Source organism: Corvus moneduloides, chromosome 2, assembly GCF_009650955.1.
Source record: "Corvus moneduloides isolate bCorMon1 chromosome 2, bCorMon1.pri, whole genome shotgun sequence".
NCBI classification, from domain to species: domain Eukaryota; kingdom Metazoa; phylum Chordata; class Aves; order Passeriformes; family Corvidae; genus Corvus; species Corvus moneduloides.
The window spans coordinates 109,023,165-109,036,788 of NC_045477.1; the positions used below are offsets into that span (position 1 = coordinate 109,023,165).

At 44.1% G+C, this 13,624-nt stretch overlaps 1 protein-coding gene across 12 annotated transcripts in view; it reads left to right on the plus strand.

The window, feature by feature from the left end:
- The first annotated feature begins 8,182 nt into the window (after positions 1–8,182).
- Positions 8,183–13,624, plus strand: part of CNKSR2 (connector enhancer of kinase suppressor of Ras 2) — a 208,597-nt gene continuing 203,155 nt past the window's right edge. For 4 of the 12 annotated variants that reach the window (XM_032100791.1, XM_032100792.1, XM_032100795.1 and 1 more), the window contains exon 1: positions 8,189–8,513. In XM_032100791.1, coding sequence (XP_031956682.1) covers positions 8,450–8,513 — 64 coding nt within the window. In that variant the 5' untranslated portion in view covers positions 8,189–8,449. Of the gene's footprint in view, positions 8,514–13,624 lie in introns of all 12 variants that reach the window. The other 8 variants (XM_032100801.1, XM_032100804.1, XM_032100794.1 and 5 more) reach the window with 6 other exon arrangements.

The following is a 13,624-nucleotide window of genomic DNA, read 5'->3' on the forward strand; positions in this document are numbered from 1 at the left end:
TTGGGACTTTGAGGCTGTGATGATAGAGGGAGCTAAGAAATGAGAGAAAATGGTTTCATTTGTAGTGTGCTATTGACTATTTCTCCTCATCCTACTGCTTTTTCAAGCACAGGTATGGAGGGGTTGGTTGTAGAAAGTAAGCTGTTGTGATTCTTCCAGTTGATTCTAAACTGTTTTGAGACAGATGTTAGACTACCTCCCAGGGTCACCTCCAGAGCACCCCAGGGTTCTCCTCTGGGATTTATGACACCTCCAGGACATCCTTGATCTTTGGTTGCCAAAGTACAGGGATTGGGAGACCAGCTGGAGACTGTTCAGCCCAGGCTTCTCCTACTGGATGCTGCTTTCAAGACAGAGTAGAGCAGAGCATGAACCTAGACATGGAAAGCAATGCCAGAGCCTGTGGTATGAATGTAGGCTCCATCCTTAATTCTCTGGGAGGAAACCTATCAAGGTCTTGGAATATTTCCAGGCATGAGAATGCTTGTGCTACCAACTTGCGCAAATGTTGCCCAGCACAGCTAACACCTCCCAGCCAAGTCCCAAGCTCTCTTGGGGTGTTAACATGGCCAGGAACCACTCAAAATATGCAGGCTACGTGCAGCCACTTGGCTTTGGAGGTAAAGGCTATTTAATGCTATGGACATAAGCCACTCTGTAGTAGCTGAGACCAGTGCTAGAGAATGAATCAGGCACTATTAATTCAGCAGAGCTCAATTCATTAGCTCTAGTACAACAAGGAACAAGAAAAATAACGACAAAAAGCTTTTGTTGAGCACTTAGGCATTTTTGGGGAGGAGCTTGCTTTCTTCTCTGAGTAATCAGTGTTATTTTAACTACTATCCTTGTCTGAATTCCTACTGAGTTACTTCAGGTATTTCAAATCCATCCTGTCCAATCTACCTGCCTTTTAAAAATACCTTTCTTCTAAAATCTGTCTATGTTTTGCACTTCTTAGCATTGATGACAATATATTCACATTTTCTCATTTATTTCCTCCCAGTTTTATACTCTGCCATATCTTCTGACTTCACTTTCTCACTCTTTTTAACCCTCCCTACCCTTAATTCCAACTGTACCTACAGATTGATCCATACTTATACATGCTTTCATTTCCTCTTATGCTTCTTGGTTTTCCCAATTTCTTGTAATATTTTCTTCTGATTATTGTACTGCTTCCTGTAGTGTGTTCCCTGTCACTTCTTTCATAATGCCACCTTCTCATCTTGACCCATCATTCCTTTCTATACTGATACTTTTCCTTCATTATTACAGCTCTTTAATACTAGAAAAGTTTGCAAAATATTCCATCATCCTTCCCATTGATAATAACAATAGTCCTTTACCTTATCATTGTTTCTTATGCTTTAATCAGGTCTGGCTGCAAACAGCAGTACAGAAAGAACAATAAGAAGATGATGGAAATAGAAAAGTCCAAACCATGGTAATGACATGATATATGAATACTTTGTGTATTTAAGTAAGTCTAACATGCACTCTGGTAAACATTGATCTGCAGGCATTCTCTTGATTTGGCCATTGGACTCCCAAAATTCCCTTTGATTTCAATGTGACACCATATGGACGAACCTTTAGGTCTATGTACAGTCCAAACACACCTCCAGGAAGAATATGGAGTCTGGGAAGGACAACTCACAGTAGACGACCTTAGGTCATAAATTTCTCTAGCTGTAAACATGAAGCTGCATATGTTAAATCTCAAGTAACTTCTAATCATAGCCTTATCAACGCACATCAGGGCATACTTAATTGTAACATCAATAAGCTGCTGTACACCAGGAATATTTGAAAACATGTCTTTTTTCCTTTTCCTGTAAAATACTTTTGAAAGCAATAAATGCTTCTTGAAATTCAGGACTATTTCAATATAAATAGTTTTTAGAGAAACTTGTTAGGTATGAGAAAAAAGCAGACCTGTTGAGTATTCCTGGTCAGTAGGAGCCAAATTATTGCTGTCCAGTTCATCCATAAAAGCTGGCTGATACGAAGTCTTCTGGCACTGGAAGATTTATATTGTCTTTAACTTTTTCAGAATAAATACTGTCCAAGCAGGACGAAGCCCGCACAGCACGAACAAAGAACATGCTATATTTAAGAGGTCATGTCTGACTTTGAACATATGGTAACGATTCTTGAAGCCAGAAATAAAATGTAATACTTGTAATATGGCATGTAATACTGTCTGTACTCCACCAAATTACCAGGGAGACAGATTGTGCTTTTCTGAGTATACTGAAAAATGTCCCTCCTCATTATGATTTTGCCCTTTTTGTATTACCATATCATTATTCTTTTTCTTTTGTACTCCAGTGTGCAATTTAGATGACTGAATTCTTTGGCAACATTAAATATTTTCAGGATTGCTTAGAAAATTATCAGATATTTATTATTCTTCAGACAATATGAATTCATCAGTAGAAATATACACCTCAAAGGGAGCCACCCATTGCATTTAGCCAAACCAGCCAACCATTCCAAAGGCAATAAAATAGCATTTATCACCAGGAATAAACCGTGACATTTCCTTCTAATGAGATTTCCAAGCTGAATCTTGTTGGCAGCCATTTTACATTTGTGATACTAATAATGAGTGGAACCTGATGTTAATAATTAGTTGCTGTTTTCTTTTATAATATTTTCCTCTATAATTTTAGCACAGAAGCAGAGTTCCCTTGGGTTTCTTATTGTTCGGGGCAGGGCATTTGTGTGGCAGTAGTAGAGGTGCAGCCTTAGCTGAGCTGATGAACGAACAGCCTCCATGAGCTCATGCCTGAAAAACACAAAATGAGAAGGCCCTCATAGCACAGCCTATGAGTATTTATTTTCAAAAAGGAACAGAAAACTGTTCTTTTGAGATGGCAGCTCCCCACACACCTACAACTCAGTGGCCAATGCTCCTGAAAAACCCTCTGGATCTGCAGGGACATATCCATTGCCCCTCTGCCACTGGCTTGAACTTTCCTCATACCCATCTTTCCCATTGTTGTGAAGCTGCACCAGCTGGGAGAAACCATGAGATGCAGAAAGACTAGAGCCTTCCACATTTCTAGGGATTCCCCTTTTCAGTGGCAAAAGGAGCCAGCAACTTGACTCCAAATGGAAGGAAATGAGAAATGGATACAGTTTAGGCCAGAGAAAACATGATCAGAGGAAAAATAATTCCCACCACCACAGGAAAGGTTGGGAGAATTTCTTTGGCAGGCATCAATGCAGGAGAACATGTCAGATGGTTGGGGTGGTCCCTCCTGGTAGCCAAAACCTGTTAAACCTTTGCACATCCCTCCAAACCTGGCAAAGGAGGAGGTCTCAGCAGGCAATTTCTTGAGTCCACTGCTTGAGAGAGGAAGTGGGACTCAAATTGTGTGGTTTCTTTTTATTTTAAATGAAGAAACCTAATTAAAATGATAGGAATTTCCTGGGGAGATTCTCAGTCTTTTCATTTTTAAGGGTCTTTGTATTACAAAAGGTGTTTGAAGTCCTTGAATTTTTACCCTTTAGCCACCTTTGATCTAATTTCTAATCTCTTAATAGCCTTAATTGAGTTCTGAACACTTCAAATTATTAAACATCTTTGGGGGATTATGATTTATATTTCTGATTATACAAAATAATATTAATTGCACAACAACATTCCCCCCCTTTATGTCAAATTGAACTATCAGGGATGTAAGGCATATACTTTAAGGGCAGGATATTTGCATTTGAAACACTTTAAAAGACTTGCGCTTTCAAGCAGGTGAAGATGAGTGGTAAGAAATGAGGGAACAGCAAGATCCCAATGTAGGCCCTAAGTCACTAGAGGCTCATTGTTTTTTGTCACCCTTGTTGTACAGGTAGAGGCTGCCCATGGCCATGGAGCAAGCAGTGGTCAGTTGCCAGGGGGGTGGTGGGCCATGCAGACCCCTGAGGCACAGGCAAGAGAGCCACCTGCTTTCCTCAGCTGCGATGGGCCTCCTTCCCATGCCCCACTGCCAGGGACAAGTGCTCAGATTTAGACCCCAGTCTAAATCAGCTTGGGTCTTCAACTGCATCTAAGCGCCTTTGGTCCTCTAAACTTTTTCTGCCCCGCATCTATCCTTCTCAGAGGCTTACTGTCTTACTGTGCCTCTGATCATGAGCCTTCCTCTGCCTCCTTCACTTGTCCATAGGCCCCTGGCACCAAGACTATTTGTTATTTCCCTCCCCCTAATCGTCTTTCCCCGTTCCCCTTGGAAGATGCCAGCCCTCGCAGGGGCAGCAATCCTTGCCCTGCTGGGGAACCAGTTCAGGCACCACTCTGAAGGCAAAAAGGCTCTGGGGAACACAGGACAGGCAGCAGTCCTCCCCTTAAGGAGAGGAGCAACTTGCTTCACACATTGCTGCAAGCTGTGGAATAAAATACTCTCTAGTAATATATCCAAAGCAGGTATTTGCAGCACGAGCTAATACCAGTGGAAAAGCTTGATTCTTATAAAATAAAGCCTCCTTTGTAAAAATCAGGAATTTATTTGCTGTCAAAAGACAAACAAACTTTATTAATGTGAGAAGAGTATTAGCTTTTTTCACTTTGCTTGCTTTTGCTTTTTTTGTTGTTTTATTTTACTCCAACTGTTTTTATTAGACCTCAGCTTTAGTTACTGTTAATTTGCCTCCACTTGTTTTCATCTCCCGCCTAAGAAACAGCTTTCATATCCACCACCAGAAACATCTTTTGAGAGCTAAATTTGTTTCCCTAACTTCAGGGCAAGATTTCAAATTGTCATTTCTGAGAATCTTTCATGTTTTCTATACACCCTAGCAAAACGTCCATGAAGTTTCTGAGGAGCCCACAGTTGAGCTTGTAACTCATCACTGATACCCACTGTAGAGTCTGGCTTTATTTATATAAAACAAATGCCTATTCAGTGTACTATTGTTAGAACCAGGATCTAGCTGCCACCGTTGTTCAGGATAAGCAGTGCTCTACTTCAGTTGTCCTATTGATTAAATATGCACAAAAAGTACATTATTAGACAGACTTGAACTATTTACGGGTATTATTTTCACTCTGTATTGCTGTAGCAGCTATGATTGCCAGTTCAGCTCTAGGGAGGTTTTTTTTTAATAATGTACCCTGACAAAAAAGCAGTATCTTCTGTGAGCTTGCAGTCTGAGATGCTGATCCAGGAGGTGTGTGTGCTCAAACTTATCTGCTGAATCTGTCCATCCATAACCATGGCTGCTCAGAGAATAGATACCTAAGCATATTTGTAGTCTTACACTTCTGAGTTCAGACTTGTAGTTCAATTTTAAACTTATTCCTGTTCTTTTGATTTTTCTTTCAATATTGAATTTTACTGTGCACTTACTTTTACATTTACTACCTAATATAGTCTTTCCTAATAAGAACATGTATATTTAGACATATTTTTAAACACAGTAATTTTTTATGCATTATATGGATCAGAGTAATTCTAAAAGATGAGTTAAGACATAATTCTGTAGTTCAGTGTCTCTGCAGGAGACTGTCCCATATGCTTTACATAAAAGACCTGACTCATACAAGTGTGATGGCAAGATGAAGGCCACTAAACTGAAAGATGAAAACAGCCAGAAGACATTGGTTAAGGCATTTTGGCTGAAACACTTTAGTTTTAGAAGGTCAGCATAAAAAGTCATTCAGCTCTCCTTCTTACCCTAGAAAGAGAGAACAATAATAAAATCAGGCAGCAATAAATTTAGAGCAAATTAAAAAAATACTTCTATGTAGCACATGTCCTGACTATAGAATTCATTGCTGTAATAGGTCACCAAGTTAAATACCATGGATGGGTAACTCTATCATCACTCCCGAGCCAAGTCCTCCCCATCTTAGCCAAGCCAACAATCTTCAGTGAAACTGAAACAAGGTCTCAGTAAAACAGTGGGATTTACCCCAGTATTTACGATATGGCTATGCTCTGTGAGAAGAACAATAAAGGTAATTAGATTCCATGTTCAGCACTTTATCTATTTACTGAAGTGGAAGAGTAAACTCCCTTTTACCACTCCATAATTTGATAAAACCTCCATAAAGGTGCTTTAAAAGTAATAGATACTGACCATGGGGACAGTACTGGGTCACAGATGCTTTACTGAAAAACTTGCTTTAGCTACAAATTATGCTGGCAAGCTACAGGAATCCCAGGGCATGCATAATTATGAACTATAGAACTCCATACATATGTACTGAGAACCTACTTCCCCTGTCCTCACCTATGAAGAACTTTTCAGCCCAATGAGAATTACACACTGGTGTTATAAATTACATGCCAGACTTCAGTCTGATCTTGCATATTTATACTTCTAAACCTTTCAAACTACTGCTTTCTAATTAAAATTATGACATGCTCTTTCAACAACAGTAACTTAGTATATAAGGAACCTGCATACCTTTCAAACCTTTCACAAGGAAAAAAAGTCAGCCTTAGTTTGCAACTGTGTTTATTGCTTCTGTGGCTTTAAGTAACACAACCTCTTTAGAAGCAAACGGCCTCGTCAGTGCGCTGGCAGGAATGTGACACAGGAGACACAAGTCCAGAGCCAAATTCAAGGAAAATTACAGTGTGCAAGCCCCAGTTTTCAGTAAAAAAGAAGATTCTTCTCAAAGATAAATAAGTACAACCTTTAAAGTGAGAGTCAAGTCTACCTAAAACTGGTGGGGACACTCTTCCTGGGTCTCCAGGGAGAGGTGTTACCAACCTTATGGCTGCTTTACTGCCCCTCATCACTACTACTTCAGCCTCACATATTGAGGTGGGAAAGCTTCTGGCACTGCCCATACCATGCAAAGGAATTGATTCCTTTGCTGTTACCACTTCAGGGCTGAGGGAATCCTCTTTTTTTCCTCATATACAGATCTTAAATGTCAGTATCAGCAGTTGGCATTCAGCAGCCAACACTGTCAAAAGGAACATCTCGATGGTCGTTGCCTCAGCCTTGGCAGGAGAAGCAGGGTGAATGCAAATGCAGGCAAAGCTGTATATTGGCCAACTTACCAGCAGGAAAATAACCTTTAGCACTATCGTCTGCCTGGAGCTCCAGAGGGAGGTGCCACCTCCTCAGAGCAGAGGCTCCTAGGAAGGGTGCCTGAAAAGGGTGCCACCGCCATCCTAGGAGGAATCGTTCTGCACTTGGGAGGAGTTCCTACCAAAAGACACTCTGGTACAGGGCCCATGGGAATTGCCTTTTTTGGGGTAACTTCCAGGATGACACAGCCTAGGGAGCCTAGGGAGAATGCGGAGAAAACGAACAGCTCCAGCAATGATGACCCGCTGCAGGGACGGTGGATTTTCACACCTGCAGCCTCCATACGCTCGTGGTGCAACCCTCGGGACAGGGAGGGCAGAGGAGCACCTGCGGTGCTCTCTCCATGCTGCGGTCGCCAAAGTCCTACCCCCATTCTGCTGGTTGACTTCGCTCTAGTTTGCCCCATTACCGCACCCTCGGCGTGAAGCAGGCAAACAAAAAGGTGCAGCTCCTCTCCTCTCCCTCCCCGGGCCGCCCGCAGACCCCGGGCAAATGCTGCCACCCCATCGGTGGTGCTGGCACGGCTCCCTCGCGGTGCCCGGCGACACCGTCCATCACTGCCGTATTGCAGCCGCGCCTCACTCTCTCAAAAGAAAAAAAACCAAAAAAACCCCCAAAACAAAAACAAACAAACTAACAAAAAACAACCCAGAAAAAAAAAGAAAAGAAAAGAAAAAAGAAATTACTTTTCCCGCCCCCGCAGCGATGCTTAATTCAGGGAAAATCCAACAAACCCACACCCCAGCCGCTGGTTGCGCTCCCCCGCAGGCTCCCCCGCTGCCCGACCCGCCGGGAGCAGGTGCTCGGCGCTGCCGCCGCCCCAGACCCCCCTCCCGCCGGCGGCGGCACCTTGCGAGTCATCCCGGCTCCCCCCCTCTCCCCCCCCCGCTCCCCCCGCTCCGGGAGGCCGTCGGGTGTCGCTTCCCATTTCACTTGGAGATATTTTCGGGTGGCAGGAGCCGCCTCGTCATTTCCGCCAGGAGAAAAAGACACCGGCGCGGCAGCGGCGGAGAGCCGCGCGAGCCGCCGGGCACCGGAGCGGGCAGAGCCGAGCCCGTGCCCCGCTCGCCGCCGCCCGGCACCGACCTCTCGGCGGGGCCGGGAGCCGCCGCCGCTGCCCGCGGGTTCGCGGGGGCGGGAGGCGTCGGAGCGTGCCGCCCCCTTCTCCCCCTTCCTCCTCCTCCTCCTCCTCCCCCTCCGCGCCGAGCCGGCAACATGAACTGAAATCCCCAGAGAGGCACAGAGGCGGCGAGCGAGGGAGCGGAGCGGAGGCAAGCGGGGATATAGCGGCTCTCTCCTCCCGCCGCCGGGATTCCGGGCAGCGCGGTCCCTCCGCCCCGCACAGCCTCGCCCTTCGCCCGGAGAGCGGCGGCCACCCGAGCCCCGCGCCCCCGAGCCGCCCATGGCCCTCATCATGGAGCCCGTCAGTAAGTGGTCGCCGAGCCAGGTCGTCGACTGGATGAAAGGTGAGGAGCGGCTGCCGGGGCTGCGCGGTGCCCTCTCCCATCACCCCCACCCCCGCCCCGCAGGTGCGGGGAGCTCCGCGGCTTCCCCCGCGCCGGGATCCCGCCTACCGGCAGTGCCGGCTGCCCGCACGCTTTGGCTGGGTTGGGAAGGGAGGCGGGAGGCCGTCGGGGCCGCGTCGCTGGGGCCGGGGACCACGCTGCCCTCCTGCCCCGGGCTCAGAGCGGGGGCGGCGGCTGGGGATCCCCGGCTGCCCGTAGAGCCGGGGAGGGGGCCGGGGGCGGAGGTGAGGCTGTGCCCGCGGGAACCCGGGGTGCTCCCGGGCGGCGACCGCGGGGTGGCGAAGGAGCCGCCCCCAGCAGCGGAGGGGCGCGGGGAGCGTGTCCGGCTGCTCCCGGCGGATGCGGCGCCAAACGAGTCGCGAATAAAAGTTCAGCCGAACGTGCTGCGCTCGCTGGGGGACGGGGGCACAGGGTTGCGACCTCCCCCGCGAGGAGGGGGCCAGGGGGGGCTTGGCGGGCGGCGAGGCCGGGGGTCGGTCCTCGCCCTCGGAGGTGCCGGGGCTCCCCCCCGCTGCTGGGAAGCCGCCGTGCCGGGCGAGGGGCTCCTCCGGCCGGGCCCCCTTCACCGGGGGCGACACTTGAAGATCCGTGATTGAAGGGAGCACGAACAGTCTGGGCTCTAGGCTGAGTGTGGTTGTTGCGCTGCTCCGCTCCTCTCGCTCCCTCACCTGTCTTCCCCTGAAATAAAACTCTGATGAGAATAAAATTTGGACTTTTTGGAAACGCTTTTGTTTTATTCTCTGTGCATACCATTCTGACATGGCTTTAATGCTGTAATGTGAAAAGGTATTTTGTGTTTTTTTTGTGGGGGGGGTATTTTTCTTATTACCTTTAAGTCAGGCTGCAGCTGTGTTTTGAATAAATTACCATCTAGTATTATAAATCTTTTTATAAAGATAGAATGACCGGATGGGTACAAGTTTTGAACAACTGCTGCATTGTGGGAGTTCTCTATAACATGCTGTGTGCTACTAATGTGACAGTTTCATCATCCTTAAAATTTCAGGCATATAGCATATGTTTTCAGTTATTCAATCGTGGCATTTATAGCTGGCGAGTTATAACTGTATTTAGTAACATACACAGGTTTGCAGTTTCGGAAGCATTCTCGCTCTGTAGAATAATAATCAAAAAGAATGATGTAATACTTCCTATCCTGAGAAATTAGTAAATATTAATAAAAAACTTGAAGGAACTACAGATGATCAGTATTAAAAGCAAGCCCTTTTCAACTTCAGAATGTTTTTTACAGCTATTTAGCTTCCAACATTTTTACCTCTAAAAAAAAAGATTGTGTAGGACTTTTTTCTAATCAATGCCTGAGATACCTTCACCATAATTTGGGGAATGCATAAAAAATAATGAATTTGCAGATAATGCATTTTTAAAACACTTAAACGTAATGCATCCAGTACTTTTCATAAATGACAGGTGAAGTGCATTGCATACTCTGCTTTTGTAATACATTATTATAAAATCAGTAATTTTAAAAGAACAGGCTAAATGGTAGCATTAAAAATTGTGCAGCTGGATAAGGATTTGTAGTTAGAAACCTGTGCCTGACACTCAGAGCTGTAGATCTTTTAAAAATAATGATGTAAACTTTACCAAAAAAAAAGCAGATATTGCAGTTGTGCCTACTTTCTGGAATATGAAGCTTGCTTTTTAGTGTTTAATCTGGTTTTCTTTGGCATGAATGCTTGATTCTTTCTCTGGAGGACTTTCATTTTTACTGAGCAAACGCATGTGTGTTGCTTCATGCTTCCATTTCGTCATTTTGTATTCTGTGTAGCACATGAACGTTCACTTAGGTGGTGCAAGGAGATAAAGCACCTGCCTGTGACTAGCACTCTTGGCGGAAAACCACCTAGGTAGCCACGCTAGTTTCAGAAGTTGAGCCTGGAAACGAAAGTGACCAGTAGCCGTGGGCAGGTTTGCTCCTGCCTGATGGGTCACACCTTGCTGAGTTTGGAGGAAGGATGGTAGTGATGAGGGCAAGTAGTCTTTGCTGCAACAACTTTGTTTTCCTTATAATGTGTAGTGTTGCAAACATCGTTAGTGAAATCCATATGAAAAAATATTCTTCTACTGCTTTAAGTGCATTGTGTCCAGCAAATTACATTACTGAAAGTCCCCAGAATTGCTTATTTGTGTTTTAAGGGGTACTCAAGGCAGTTTGATGAGTAAAACATGAATGTGTCTGTCATGAGGAGTTTGGGAGGAGTGCAGTTGTGGTCTTTGCATTAGCGGCAGTCAAGTCTGGTTTGCGTAAATTACAATAAACTTCAAGATGTGAGAATATTTTGCTGACTTATTGGGGGTTATTTTATAGAATTATAAATGTTGAACTTGGTTTAAACCTCTTCCTTGAAGTGAGTGCCCTGCTATGTCATATGCCTGCTCAGAGCAGCTATGTAAAGAGCATTCTTCCAAATAGATTTTGATGTTCAAAGCAAAATCTTTCCTGAAAAAGGCAAATCCTACCATTCGACATTGTTTACAGTTATCTGAAAGTAAGGGGAAATGAAACACTTTAGATTTTATTGCTCTCAGTGTTTTTGTGATGGTCTTGTTGGTATGACCTGAACACTTGCAGTAAAAGGCCTCATCTGGAATTCTTTATTTAGGCAAAAGAACCGTTACCTCAGTGGCATTTTGTTTAGGGTAGTGATAAAGCATTGGGCCTGAAATTATAAGATGTGAGAAATGAACATGGGGGAAGTATTTCCACTCAAAGGGGTTAGATAAAAGTACCACACTCTGGGCTGGATGTCTGTATAGGGAACAGGCTCAAGACTGGGTATTTGTGGAATAAATGCAGTTCCTCCAGTATATTGTCAGTTTTTAATTTCTTGCCATACACACTGTGGATCCTTTTAATGGCCTAATGCCAACGCTGATGAGCTACAGAGTTGTACCTGGAATTGGTTATACAGATAAGTAACTATCTACATTTTGACTGTGAAAGTGTGTACAATAAGAAGTTGTGGACCAAAGTACCAGTTAAAACTATGCAAATGAAAGAAACAAAGCGAGGGGAGCCTATGTCAGCATATGAGTTTTCTATGGTGTAAAGTGAACCCACAGACAGAAGATTAACTGTCATAGAGCTGGAAAAAGAGTAGATGGATTAGCTCATCTCTCCCACAGGATGGCATATTGTACATGGAGGATAAAATGAGTATTTAAATTGATTCAAACCATGTATTATTGTGCTTTTCATATATTTAGTACTAATTTTAAAGGTCCTGTATGGATCAGTGAGCTGAAAGTGTGTCAGTCACCTCCTCTGCCTCCCCTCTGGAGGACCTGTGTGGATTTCACTGCCATGTCTCAAGACGTTGACACGTCACATAGGCAAGCATCCTCGAATGTCATGGCTTTCACTCACTCAGGAGGAGAACATGCCAGATGTGTTTTAGATTTCTGAGGCTCTGAGAGCACTCAAAGACACTCAGTTACTTACCAAACAATAGGATGTTTTTAACTGAGTCTTCTAATTTAACTTCTTTGGTCTGAGGTTATTGATAATTGCTGTATTTTGATAAGCACTTGCTATTTTTAACAGTATTTTAATTCAGTACCATTCTCTCAATGGCAGAATCTATTCCAAAAGGCAGTCCACCTGAAAAAAAATATCAATATTACTTTATCTAACAAAGCTTAAATATTTATTTTTTGCTTTCTGAATGACAGCTTATAGGACTTATACAGAGTTCATACAGCTTAAACTGTTGTAATGGTAGTTGTACTCAAGAAGATGGCGTGGGGTTGCCTTTAAAGGCTTCTAATGCTACGAACTGGGGGCTTTTTAGCTCTATAAAGTCTACTCTGCCAGGGTTTAGAAGGATGCAAATATTTAGAAGGTCTGGGGGGAGAGAAGCAGAAATATGGATGTGCTAGAAAAGTGGAAGCAGAGTGCAAAAGTTCCCCATCTGGATGATTGAATATTGCATGGCTTTGAGAACTGAGTTTCTGTCTGCTCTTTGTGTGCTGAAGTTCATGTCCCTTTTCAGTGGCATGTGTGTTTGCAGAGTCATCATGGGCTGCCAACAACTGTGCTCCACTTCGTGTAGTGGGAATTACGTGTTCTTCATCAAGAAAATGCGAGAGTTTGTGAGAATGCTCTGAAACTAAATATTCCAATACTTAATGATGATTTAAAAATAATATTGCCATGGGGATCCTCCTGCTCCTGTTAGTGCATGTACAGAGCCCTAGGACTGCTGTGGCAGCACCCAGGTCCTGCTGCAGTTCCTGAACCATTAGTTAGCAACAGGGAAGCTCATCAGTGAAGTCACAAATTTTCTCACAGCGCCGGGATCTAGCAAATGGGTTTAGGCCTTAAAAACAGAAGTGTAAATCCTGTGTTCAGGGTCACTTCAGACCTACCTCATTTTTGGCCATGGCTTTCTCTGAAGACTGACGTGGACTGAGTTTAGGGGGGAGCTTTTTCTGGAGTGCAGGATGGACTACAGTGCTACAAAGGCATGTGAGCACCTACTTGGTGGTAAAGAGGTATGCTTCTACAAATGTACGTGCCTCATTTAGGGCTTTCAATTTCGTCCAGATTTTTTAGTTTTTCTTCTAGTGGTCTATTAAGTTAAAGGTTCTTTCATATGCTACTTCCCTTCACATTGATTTTGGCAGGGCCCTTAAAAATTGTGACTATTAGAAATAATATGGAGAAGGCTGAGTTGTCTCAGGGAAACAAAATCTGGATGAGAGTATAAAAAACACTTGGATTCTGAAACTTCGATTCCTTGTCAAGTGTGTGTAGGTGACTGATGAGCTTCACAATAGTCATCTACTTAATAGTCATTGCTAAGTGCCATATGTGGAATAGATCAGGCATTTTGCAATTTGTCAGCATTAAACCACTATTTTCTTTCTCCAAAGTAAAGCAAACTGAAATTTTGCAGTATCGGAGGGTACATGTAGTACTCCATTAGCTTTGAAGTGATACTAGTAAATGGATTTATGACTTTTACTGTAATGCCTAGCAAAAAAGCTGTAGAAAAATATGAAATAGTGCTATAGCTGGTGTTTAA